This window comes from Equus przewalskii, chromosome 7 (assembly GCF_037783145.1).
Source record: "Equus przewalskii isolate Varuska chromosome 7, EquPr2, whole genome shotgun sequence".
Classification (NCBI taxonomy): domain Eukaryota; kingdom Metazoa; phylum Chordata; class Mammalia; order Perissodactyla; family Equidae; genus Equus; species Equus przewalskii.
The window spans coordinates 80,835,348-80,848,219 of NC_091837.1; the positions used below are offsets into that span (position 1 = coordinate 80,835,348).

A 12,872-nucleotide genomic window follows, 5' to 3' on the forward strand; every position below is an offset into this window, starting at 1 on the left:
TTTTAGTACTGAACTTTAACATGCTCTGTTTTTTAATCTTATTAAAGGAAGGCTAAATTAAAATACCATTCTTTTCATTTCTAAAACTAATTGTTTAGGGGCTACTGAAGGCAACATATGGAATAGTATAGTTGAAATTTACCTTTAATATCTTACCTCTTTCTCTGCCTCTTTGCTTTCTCTCAGAGACTAATTCTTCATCAACTGCTCCATTTCATTCATTCCGGAAAATATCATCCAAAGTTAGGTCTCTATTGTCTGACTTCCTACACTAGGTCAGTTCCCCTTGTTTTATTTTTGTCTCTTCCCATGGCATCTTCTATTTTCCCCTACCCTACACCCTTCTCACTTGTTGAATGCCTTTTTCTCTAATCTATAAACTCTATGAAAGCAAGGACAGTGTCTGATTTATTCGATTGTTGTAACACAGCAACTGGTATATAAAATGTTATATAATTATTTGTTAAATTAATTGACTTGACTATCTTATCTCTCTTGGGAGAATTTGCATTCTCCCTAATTTCAAAACATGGAACTCTGTGCTGTTGATTGAATTGAAATGCAATAAAAATTAGTTTCATGAGGCCAAGGGGTAAGACTTCAAAGGAAAAATACAGAAAATAATTTTCATAAATTTTAAGAATCAAGAGAAATATTTTTTGCCCTACTAGCTACCCACATTCCTCTTCAATGAAACTATGTAGATAACCTAAGCACGACTTTCCTTGCCTGTATCAATTTCTATTTCAGCTATAAGTTCCAGTTGATCTCTCTCTGTCTCTCTCTTCCCCCGTCGCTCGCAAGTTTAGAAACTTTAAGTTAAGGCAAGCCCTGGATAGTACGCAGCTGAGTCTCATATGTGAAAATCCAGATTTATAAAACAATCTGAATGGTAATTCAATTAAAAAGGTTTACTAAATTCTTTTTAATAGTAAGCTACCCTAGTCTAGTTCACAATAGTTTTAACTAATAAGAAAGAGCAACTTTTCAGACCACAACTAAACACCGCAGCAGTAGAAAATAAAATTTTCTGAATATTGAAAAAAAAACCCAAACAAGGGAAGACGTAAGAGAGAACACACAAGACCAGCCCATCTCATATCCCACCGTCTCCATTCTAACGTTTCTTCCACTTTCCACTGCTTTCTGTGTCGTTAAGTTACTTCAAACTTTAAGATCAATGGGCAAAAATGCGATCTCAGCCCTTTGCCCTTTTCCTTCTCAGATATAGGAGAGGGAGAGGATTGGTTCGGGATTGCACGATTTCCACCAAACACATTCAACAATCGTCCAAGTTAGAAGTTCCGGACACTGCCTGTCTTCCCCGGCCTTGCAAAAGTGGGGAAAAAGTGAGGTTGGCCCACTTTGACGGCCAGTTATCCTGCCGTGAGCTGATATAAATAGTATCTCATATAACGGGTGGAGATAAGGACCAAGGACTGGGGACCTTCGTACCGTTTACAGTCCCTCAAAGCCCTCACTTTCAATTAGCAGAAAAAAATGAAAGTCTTCTGGGGAGCGGGAGTGGCCAGGTCGGGTACAAGTTAATGAACAAGAACATTCCTGGCCACAGAGTTCAACAGCAGGGGGCACAATACACGCTGTCCACCGCCAGCTGCCGGCTGCAAGGCGGGGGGGGGGGGGGGGGGCGTAACCTAAGGATCTCTGGGGCTTGTAGTTCTCCATGTTTCCCTCAGGTCCGCCCCTACCGGCAATAGAACTACAACTCCCAAGGTGCACAGCGCGCCTCTCCATTCTCGGCGGCCCCCTCTCTGAGTTCCACGCAGGAACCTCCCGGGAAACTGCCCCATCGCCCCTCCCTCGTACGCACGCGTAACGTTTGTTTACCCTGAAGCCCCGCCTCCCCGCCGTCCTCCGGCTGTTCCCACTCCTCCCTGGAAGGCCGTCATGCTAATGATGCATATTCATGAGGCCTGCGTGGAGCTCCGCCCCGCCCGCCTCCCGCTTTCCCGCTCCCGGCACGTGATTAATATTCAATAAGCCCAGCTTCGCGGCTGGTTCGCCCGGGTAAGGTGGGGGGAGCGGGCGGGGCCTGCGCTCGGGAGCCCGCGACCCGGGCGGGGAGGGCGTGTGTGGGGGGGCGGTGGCGGCGAGGCCGGCGGGCGGGCGCGCGGGATGGAACACCGAGACATCGACGGAATGCTCCGAATTGCCACATAATCCCCTGGAACGGCCGCGCCGAACGCCATTGGCTTCTCCCTTCTCCCCGCTCCGCCGCCGCCGCCGCCGTCTCCCACCTTCGCCTCTCCGCCTCCCTCTCCGCCCGCTGCCTCCGGAGCTGGGGGGGAAACGCGAAGCCCCACTGCAATGGAGCCCGCCGCCGCGGCGACGGCGCAGCGACTCCCGGAGCCCAGCGGGGAGGACCGAGCTCCTGCTCCGGCGGCGGCTCTGGCGGCGGCGGCTGGCCGGGCGGCCGGAGCCCGGAGCCCGCGCTGACCCCGGCGGCCCCGAGCGGCAGGGCGCGGGAAGAGGCCCCCGGCGAGGCGCAGCCGGGGCCGCTGCCGGGCAGGGCGGGAGGCGCGGGGCGCAGGCGGCGGCGCGGCGCGCCCCAGCCCCCCGCCGGCGGGGCTGTCCCGGGGCCGGGGGCTGGCGGCGGCGCCAACTCCCTTCTGCTGCGGAGAGGGCGGCTGAAGCGGAATCTGTCCGTGGCCGCCGCCGCCTCGTCGTCGTCGTCGTCGTCGTCCTCGTCCTCGTCCTCGTCGTCGTGCTCGGCCGCCGCCGCCTCGCACTCCGCGGGCGCCGCCGGCCTGTCCGCCTCCTGCTCGGCCTCGGCATCGCTGTGCACCCGGAGCCTGGACAGGAAGACGCTGCTCCTGAAGCACCGGCAGATGCTGCAGCTGCAGCCGTCGGACCGGGACTGGGTGAGGCACCAGCTCCGGCGGGGCTGCGTGCACGTCTTCGACCGCCACATGGCCTCGACCTACCTGCGCCCGGTGCTCTGCACGCTGGACACCACGGCCGGCGAGGTGGCCGCCCGCCTGCTCCAGCTGGGCCACAAGGGCGGCGGCGTGGTGAAGGTGCTGGGCGCCGAGCCGCCCCCCGACGCTGGCCCGCGGCTGGCGCCCGCCGAGCCACGGGACCCCGGGCCTCCTGCCGTCGGGGGCCCGCCGCGCGCGCCTCCCGTCGACCTGCCGCTGCCCGGCGGCCCCCCGGCCGGGTGGGCGCGCCGAGCCTCCCGCGCCAGCCCCGCGCCCTCGGACTCCAGCCCCGGCGAGCCGGGCGCCCCGCGGCCCCTGGACGGCGCGGCCGCGGGCCCGGCCTCGGACACCGAGAGCTTCAGCCTGAGCCCCAGCGCCGAGAGCGTGTCCGACCAGCTCGACCCCTACAGCAGCGGCGGCGGCTCCGCCTCGTCGTCCGAGGAGCTCGAGGCCGACGCCGCCCCGGCCCCGACGGGGGCTCCGGTCCAGCCCCGCCTGCCCGGCCGCTCCGCGCAGCCCCGGCCCGGAGCGGGCGCCCGGCCGCCTTCCCCGACGGCCTCCCCGCCGCCGCCGCAGCCGAAAGCGCCGAGGGGCGTCGACGGCCCGGCCGGGGCCGCCCGCGATCGACTTCGGGAGGAGAAGGCGACAGCAGCCGTGGCCCCTGGCCGCCCCCCGTCGACTCCGGGTGGGCCCGGGGCCACCCCGGAGAAGGCGCTGCCGCCGCCCACCCTGTACGTGCAGCTCCACGGAGAGACCACCCGGCGCTTGGAGGCGGACGAGAAGCCATTGCAGATCCAAAATGACTACCTCTTCCAGCTGGGGTTTGGGGAGTTGTGGAGGGTGCAGGAGGAGGGCATGGACTCGGAGATCGGCTGCCTCATCCGCTTCTATGCAGGTAAGGAGCTCCCCTGCGCTGTGACGGGCGCCTGTCAGCACTTCCAGGCACCGAGAAATGAGTCGAATGGCCGTCCGGTGGCCCAACCCGAGAGGAAGCGCAGGTCCTCGGGAGTCTTTGTTGCTTCTTTATAGCTTTCCCGTGCCATCTGTGTAATACTAAATTGAGCAATTTTAGAGTCCGCGAGTTGTGTCAATCTTGAGGGTTCAGAGGTTGGGAAGCGAGGTGGAGGAGGGGGCCGAACCACCGGGAAGTCGGGGAAGCAGAGACTGGAAGAGGCAGTGGTACGTTCAACAATGAAGGTGCTGCCTTCGGGCCTCTCCTCATGGCACGTTGGCTTTGAGGCAGTTTGGGATTTTCAGGTAAACTATCGCGTGCAGTTAGTACCAACAGAGGAAAATGACCACAGAAGCGCCCTACAACACTCTCCCTACGTTGGACTATCCTTAGTTGCCATTCTAGCTGTGATATACCCCGGCAGCTCGTTCCTTGCCACCCAGTGCACTCGGGCGGCCCTCTGTCAGGCTTAATTGCCCATTTAGTCCTCGTTAGAAACTTAACAGATATGATCCTTTTTAGTGATACTTTTCCCCAGCGCTTTTTTGCTGTATTTCAATCTCCTCTGCAAGTTTGATTCTTGCATCGAAAGTGATTTTGCCTATTTCTTTCTCTCATTTCTGATTTCCACCCTTTATAGCCAGAACTGACCATTGCAAGGTGGCTTGGAAAAGGGATCACAATAAGACTTTAAGTGGTCAGCCTCTTTTGAGATGTGATCTAAAATCCTCCTCATTCTTTTTTTCAGTTCTAGATTAAAATCCGTTTTTATTTTTCTATTATTTGTTCATTCCAGCGTTATTGAGATATAATTGACATTAGATCAAATTCTTGACTAGGGGTAACTAATGTTTCTCTTTTGCTTGAAGGCTTGGTGGATACTAAATTAGGGATCTATAGATCCTGGTTGTTCTATTGGAGGTTTGTAAGTTGTTTGCATCCTTTTCTTCCTCTGGTTTGAAGCATTATGTTCTTAATGATAAGCACTTTTATTTAAAATAAAGTTAGCATAGCAAAATTAAATCGGAAGAGTTGTATCTTCTCCAGCTTTACTATTCTAGATTGTAGGTGATGGTGGAAAAATAATCGTACTTGTAACTTCATTAAGCTGTAGCCATTCTTTCTAATTTAATATGTTTTTGGTCCAAGTTGTGTCTTAGTGGCAGTTTAGTCAGTTTGAATGAAGAAATCTTTACTCTCACGTTGAAATATGCAAGACCAGTAGAATTCCTGGTGAGGTGTTCCTCTAAGTTTCATTAAGTTTTTCTGTAATTCAGGTGGATATCTGATGGATTTTTGCCTTATAAAGAAAATCATATCATAATACAATAGCATTTGCAGTGTCTGAAGATAATGTCCCAACTGAATGACATGCCTTTAAAAGTTTATGGCTTAGAAAATAGGTGTGTATTCTTTTTTTTTTTTTAACATAAGAGCTACATCTATGTCATTTTCTCCGGTAGCTCATGTAATTTGTAAAATAGTTATTTTACAAAAGCATTATATGGTAATCGTACTTGGAATGAGAATATTTTGTTAACATGAGAATGTTAAATGCCCTTATAACCAAACTAATTACATTGAAGGAAATATATATAAAGCAGGGATATGTTAAATAAACAGTATTGAACATATTTTATATGGAAAGAGCTCTGCATCCCTTGTTTTCCTCATGATTGGATATGTTGATTACAGTAAATGTCCATGGGATAGGTTTTGGGTGTCATAGTCATGAAATTTATCTTTGAATCTCGTCGATTGTCTCTTCAAGTGTGTCTAAAATATTCTAGGTGGATGATACACAGTTTTTTTTTTTAAACTTATCTCAACAAAAAAGGGACAAATTATCTTTGGTTAAATCTTAAATTTCTGGTGTGGTCATTTAAATCTTGTTGGATTTTTGTTTATGAAAAGCATTAATTGTTACTTCATTCTGAATTTATTTGCTTTATTTCTGTATGCACAGCATAAATACATAGATGCCTCTGTGTATACGCTCGTAAAAATGACTAGTAAAATGGGAAAGCCACACACTGACCTCTTCTTGAATGTGAAGCCGGTGTACAGGTGTCCTAGAAGGAAGATGCTTGATTGTTATAAAGATGTCTAGTTGCTTATTTTGGTTTTTATACCAAGTTGAAGTTATTTTAAGTCCAAATTAGTGTATCAAATGTCTGTGTTGATATTCATTTGCCATTGAACAAAATTTAGCATATAGTGAGTCCACTTGAACTTTTGCAAGGAAGTTTAGTTATTAATGAACAAAAGGGCCTTGTTATAAGGTGGTCTCGCTAATTATGGGGACGTTGTCAAGACTTCACATGTAACGAAGATTTGCACCAAGCTGGAGGAGATTCCTAGAAATTACCCCTATGCTGCAATGGAATGCAGCACACCCAACAGGGAACTGTTACATTTTGATGGTAATTCTTTTCCTTAGGAAGAAGAGAATTAGTGTTTGTTTTAGAGGACACCCTTTAAGGAGGTGTTGTTTACCACATTTGTTTTTATAATTTTACATATAACGTACTCTTAAATTTATTGCTGCGTATCTTTTTGTTTATATGTGTAGTTGAAGTTAAGGATAGAGTAGGAAGTTGCCTTTGAGTCCTTTTGAATCTTTTCCTATATTTAAATTGAGCTCATTACTTGCTGTCCATCTCATTTGTCTAGGCAGCTGTTTTTTTGAGAGGTTCTTGTCCAGTAGAGAACTTTCATTCTCATGAGGGTGACCTTTCAATTAAATTTTAGTATTTATAACCTGATTCAAGTTATTCTTAAAAGGCTTTGAAAGCCATTTGTGGTTGCTTTGAATTTTTAAATACTTATTTGGGTAAAGTAAAATGAAAGTAATGAAGTAGAAGGCTTTGGACAAAAGGTACTATCTTATTACCAGAGTTGTTAATGAAAACTTAGTTTCAGAATTGTTATTGCACCTATCAAGCAACCAGATTCTTAGCTGATTTAAAATATGAAAAAATTTAAGTGGCTTTATCTGAAGTTAACTATCTTAAGTATGTTAAGTACATTAAAATTTAATTTCCTTTTAAAATCAGTTATAAATTTTCCCTGAAAGAGAGTAATTTTAGGTTAAAAAGATTTAAGAGTTTAGATTGCTTGATGTAAGTTATGGACTTCAAAACATTAATGAGCTTGTGTTTTGGACTCCCTGGGGAGTCTGAGTCATTGATCAAGGGCAGTATGAAACTATATTTTTTGACTCTTTTCTATTACCCTTTAGATTTAGTAGTCTAGCTATTTCAGTTCAAATTGTCATAGAGGGGAAGGATGTTGACAGAATGGGGAGCACACCCCCTGTGCCTAGTGAATCTGGACAAGGTATTTTTATGTGTGACTTCTTGGCATTGCTCAGGAGAACAATCTCCTTACCCCTCTCATATTCTCTTTTTCTCTTCTGGAAATGATCAGACCTTACATGGTTTCCTACGGGGAAACCAAGAAGGGGTGGTTCAGCATTAAGCTGTAATATTGACGAGCAGGCTCTTATTACTATAATTACAGCAGTATTGGGTATCGTGGTATGAACATGTGACACTAGTGTGTGCTTGAACACTCCTTTTGGTTTTAAGAACAAAGGGTTTAACTTTATTTTTTTATATTTAAATTTTATATTTGTTGTTTTTGATGGAAAGTGCATTCTGTCATTTCCTTCATAACTGTGGTGTGATGACGTCTATTAATATGATGGGTTTATCTTCAGAAATCTTAAAGGGCTTTCACAGAAATCATCTCATTTGTCCTTTCAGAAGCATTCTTAGGGAGGAGTTGGTGTCAATCCTCCTTTCACATAGAGAAACTGGTGCACAGAGAGGTTTGACGCTCACTTGTGGTTTTTCAGTCCTTGGCAGAGCTGAGAAGAGAGAGCTTGGATATTCTGTTTTGCAATTCATATCACTTTCCATGAAACAATGCTGAATTTCATTTATACTTGAATTTTTCACTTGGTTAAAAGCATTCAGAAAATAGGCTATTTTTGTTGATAATGAGGTGATATTATCCTCTAGTCCAAAGTGATATTCCTCGTGAAATGTGGATGGTTCTATTTTTATCATGCTGCCTTTAAAAATGTAAAGAACCAAAACTGGCAAATCAGTAGGCAATACAGAAAATATATTAAAGTGTTCTAAATATTCTGGTTGCAAATAGTCATACTTGCATTTAAGTTGATATGAAATTAAGTTTACCTAATGATTCTTTATTCTCTTATTCAAGCATATCTCATTTGTGAAACCTTAAATCTTCATTGGGTTTAGAGAATTAATACTTCATCTGAAAAGTGGATAAGCTTTGAGGGTGAAGGTGTGACAATTCCGTTCCTTTAAAACATAGCCTTGCTTGTAAGGCTTGAATTGTATTGAAAATACTGATTGTGAAAGAAAGGTTTGTTTAAACCTTTCATTTTAAAATAGAATTATTTCTCCTTTTGTGATCATTAGTGCTTTATTGGTGTTACTATGCTATTTTACAGTTTTTGTAATTCATATGTTATATAGAGCTAGAGAGTAAGCTATTCTCCCTGAATTTCATAGTTATTCCTAAAGTGGTGTGTCTTTTGTGCTCATTGAAATAATTATAGGGAGTTTGTAAAGTTTCTGTGTTGACAGTTGTATCTTTTTGTTAAATCAACCACCTTAAAATGATTGGTTATCCAAAGATTATTAGTATTTTTTGAAGTGTAAGGTGTTTTTGTTGTGACTTATTCTCTTTCGTTTTGAAACTCTGAATTTGATTTATTGGTAACATAACATTCCTTGACATTGTATGTGATCCAAGCCTTGAATAATATTTGGCATTTTAAACATTTGTTGAATTCAATTTGTGGAATTTTGTGAAGCAGCTGGTGGTGTATGCCCTGATTCTTCAGCCTTCCATCCTATTTGGGTCCCCAGGGATGTGTTAAACACACAGACAGCACAGAGGCATTTCTCCCGTGGCAGGAGACTCTGGATGTGCCACATACTGTCAATATCTTCTGTTTCACGTGAGTGAAGCTCTCTGTGGGTTTTGAGAGATCAGTTCTCTCTCAAAGTTTTCTTAAGTTAACAGGTGTCCCCGCACCCCCGCATTCAAAGGTATCTCTTACCTCAGCTCCGAGATGAATTTAATGAGACATCTGTCAAATGAGGCATCTTAGATTTAATGATTTTGTTTTGTGCCAGGGTTGAACACAGTTCAGACTATCTGGACAGGAGAAGAGTTTAATTGTTGTACTGTGAAAGTGGAGCGACCCTGAAGCCACTCAGTAGAAAAGCATTTCCTTTAAAAACGCTTGACATTTTGAAAAAGAGAAAGAGATGTTATCAAAATGTCCAAAACAGTCTGGGAAAATGAAGCCTTTTTTAAAAAAATCCCGCCTTTTAAAACCCACTCCACCCCTTTAATCCCAGGCATCTGGTACAACACTGGTAATGAGGGGTTTTGAATCTGGCCTCATGTCTTTGTGCTTCTAAGGAAAACCATTTTTTTTATACTTACCTTTGGTTTTCTAAAGATGGTATGATTAAAACAAAACAAAACAATAGACCATGTGGATTCTTTAGACATATTAGGTATTTATGACATAAGTCTGTGTCACTGGTTGTGTTTGGATTTGTATGAAACTTCAGCTCTAGGCTTTGGAAAATTTTGATAAGTTGAAACTCAAGGATCTGGAAAGAATAGACTTTAACGATACTTTGATTAAAGAACATTAGAATATTTAGTTAACTGAAATAGCTCTTTCAAGTTGTGTGATATGATATTGTGCTTTAGAATTGAGCATGATAACAGTTACTAGTTTGCTGAAGTCTTGTTATGTTATTACACTTTGATTTACAGCTGATTTTGTTGTATGTTATGTATATAATATATATATCCCTGGTGTACCTTTTAGTATGTTAAATGAAACAAAGCAGACCATCTCATAATGCCACATTCATGCTGAGATAATTGTTTCCCTGTTGTATTTTTACATTTGAGACTGCTTTAATATATTGTAAAATGTATTTAATGGTAAAGTGTCTGGTTGAGGTACAAGTCCAGTGGCCTCTGAGTTTGGAACCTAAAAGTTCTATAGGAAACGGAGAGAAATACTCTATTTGTGGGTTGTGTGTATTTTATGAGTTTGTAAATGTCAATACTTTAGCAAAAAACAAACAGAAAAATCCAGAATTTTTGGTATATACTTTCCCAAATGAAGCTTGCTAAAAGTAAAGTAGTTTCATTTCTAGTTATGTGAAAGCATTCAGTTGAAGACTGATTAAAATTTGAAATAATTTTATTTTGGACCATTTCAATAATGAGTGAAAAATCTAATTAGAAATTTGAAGTTCGAGGTAATTTGAATTGGTTGATTTTTATTTTTAGGTTTTTTTCCTGCATTCTTTTCAAGTGGGAAGAGTGTTGTATTTGTTGCTGTCTCTTTTTTCTCACTTATACATCTGAGGAAGAGCTGTTGGAGAATGAGTCTTTTCATATACTTGCCTCCAATCACAATATGTTAGAATGTTTGGGCTTTCTTTTCACATATGAAGCATGTTTTTAAATACAACAAAAGGAAATATGATCTATACTTGTGTTCATTGCCTATTTAATAATTATCTGGAGTTTACAATCAGTTCACTCCTGACATATGGTCCAAAGTGTGACGTTTCAGACACAGACCAGTTTTTTACCTTTATTGCTAATTATGAGAAATATATTCCAAATATTCCTAAGGAATTCTTTCTTTGTTCCCATCCATCCATTTTGAGAGCTCGTCGGGCTGTACCTTAGTGCTTGAATGGGTGCTACATTATGGTTCTTGAGTTTGGCTGATGTGTCCTGGGGTTGAGTGAAAGTAACCTTGTTCTTTTCAAAAACAGCTTTGGGAAATAATTTGTATTGTCTTATCTCACACTTTGGGAGAAAATGGTCTGTACTTTGAAGAAACTAGTCTGAGAGTTGGGAAACTTGGTATGACTTTGGGCATTCATTTCAGCCTGTCCTGGGCTTTGCTTTCCTCATCAGTAAAACAGTGAGCTTGGAGTAGAATAAATCTAAGATCTCTTCCAACTCTTAACATTCTGGTGCTCCATTAGAGAGCCTGTTCTTCAAATTAGAAGGACTAAGAGTTGTAGTTGTTTTAAGTTCTGTAAGACCTGTCCATGGGTTTAAAACAGTCAAATCCCCTGCCTTTTCCCAGGGAGAAAGGAATGGATTTGGACCTAATATACACAAGCCAGCTGAGGTTGCCAACCAAAGCAGACCACCTTTTTGGTGTAAGTTAGGACTAATGACAGAATAGATAATGTTTGATTTACCCTCTCCCTGCCAGCCCTGCTCCACAAAGCAGACTTCAGCATGCTAGAGATGAATTTAAAGAAATACATCCTTTTTAAAGTTAACGTAAGATTCTTTTCTTAAGTTGACTTATAAAGCAAGATACTTTCGTCAACCAATTTATAAAGTTTACTATACTGATGACTCTGTATCCAAATGTACAAAACTTGCTGGTTTGTTAACTTTAATCACAGTGAGCTGTGAGCCTGTCTACTTCTGCCTAGAGTGAGTAGAAGAAAAAACCCTTAAAGAAAATGAAATTTTCATATGGTTGTTTTGATTAGATTTAGAATTTAGGATCCTGTAGAGATTCTAACCTCTGTATTTTTATAGATGGGGAAAGCAAGTCCATAAGGGTGAAGTGGTCCAAGATCATTGATCAAGTCAGTCTCAGAATTAGGAATAGCACTCAGGATTTGGATTATCTGTCCATTCTTCTTTTTCCCCCACGCTATGAATTTGTATACTTAATGTCTTTGGAGCATCCTTATATTTACTATTCAAAATGAAAGTTTAAAAAAATGGAGTGTCTTACACATTTGGTGGTTTCTCTATTACTTCAAGGTGTTTCTAGTTTCTTTTCATTCTAATCAGTGCTTTTGGGAGGTTGCATATCCCTTTGACAGATTATATGGAGCGAGCTTCTAATGGAATAGTTGGGTGTTTTAAATGCATAGAGGGAAATTAGACTTTGTCAGTGATCTTCTTACCCTTTGGGGGATTTATACTAGAACTTTAAAGTTGACTGAGAAGAGTTACAGTGATAGGAAATCAGAAAGTCAGTGGTGATTTGTCTAGTACTTTGAAATTGAAATTATTAGAAGAATGGAAATACTGAAAAAATAAATCACTGAATTTTTTTTAATATTTGGGAGAAAAATTTAAGAATAGATTTTGAATGAAAAAAATTCCCATACAGACATATGTTTATTAAAAGGATACAGTCAGTATTCATTATATTCTTTATTTCAGCAATTTTTTTGAAAGAAAAAAACATGTCTTCTCACAATTAAATGCACATAGCTTATTCAGGTACACCTACAGTTCTACTTTTGTGTGATTTAAAAAATTGAAAGAACTTAATACAGTAATCTTTGGGCTTTTGCTGTTTGCTGGTTTTGGAAGTCTCTATTATGAAATCTGCTACTGCTTTGAATATCTCCTCTCCCTCTAAAAAAAAAAAGAGAGACAGAGAAAGATATATCCTAATCCTATTAGCAAAAAGACAGTTTGTGAATCTTTTTAGGGGTGAGAGAGGGAGATTCCCTTTTATATTAGGTTTCATTTTAATCATTTATCTTAGCAAAAGTTTTCGCTTCCCTTATATGGAAGTTAATCTCCTGAGTCAATTAATTCCTCAGAGATGACTGAGGAAGGAGATTTTTAAAGTGCAGAAGCACAAAGGGGTAAAAATACATTGCATCTGACATATAGAATATGTACTCCAGATGCTGAAGCAGAGGAGAAATTTCTCTTGATGGTCTCTTAGAGAGGGGGTATGGCTAGGGGCGGCTGACAGTCAGTTTTATGTAATAAGGATCTCTCCTTATGGGAAGATGTAAACACTACTGTAATTCGAGGAGACCTGTTCTCTTTCTTACACCTCCCCACCACATATGTGATACGTGCACACACACATGTTCTCCTTTGAATGTTGAGGT

At 42.7% G+C, this 12,872-nt stretch overlaps 1 protein-coding gene across 1 annotated transcript in view; it reads left to right on the forward strand.

Moving 5' to 3' along the window:
- Nucleotides 1-2,181: 2,181 nt before the first annotated feature.
- PHLPP1 (PH domain and leucine rich repeat protein phosphatase 1) overlaps nt 2,182-12,872 on the forward strand; it is a 219,534-nt gene continuing 208,843 nt past the window's right edge. The window contains 2 exon segments of the mRNA XM_070627811.1: nt 2,182-2,425; nt 2,428-3,834. Of these exon segments, the coding sequence (XP_070483912.1) occupies nt 2,329-2,425; nt 2,428-3,834 (1,504 nt within the window). The 5' untranslated portion in view covers nt 2,182-2,328.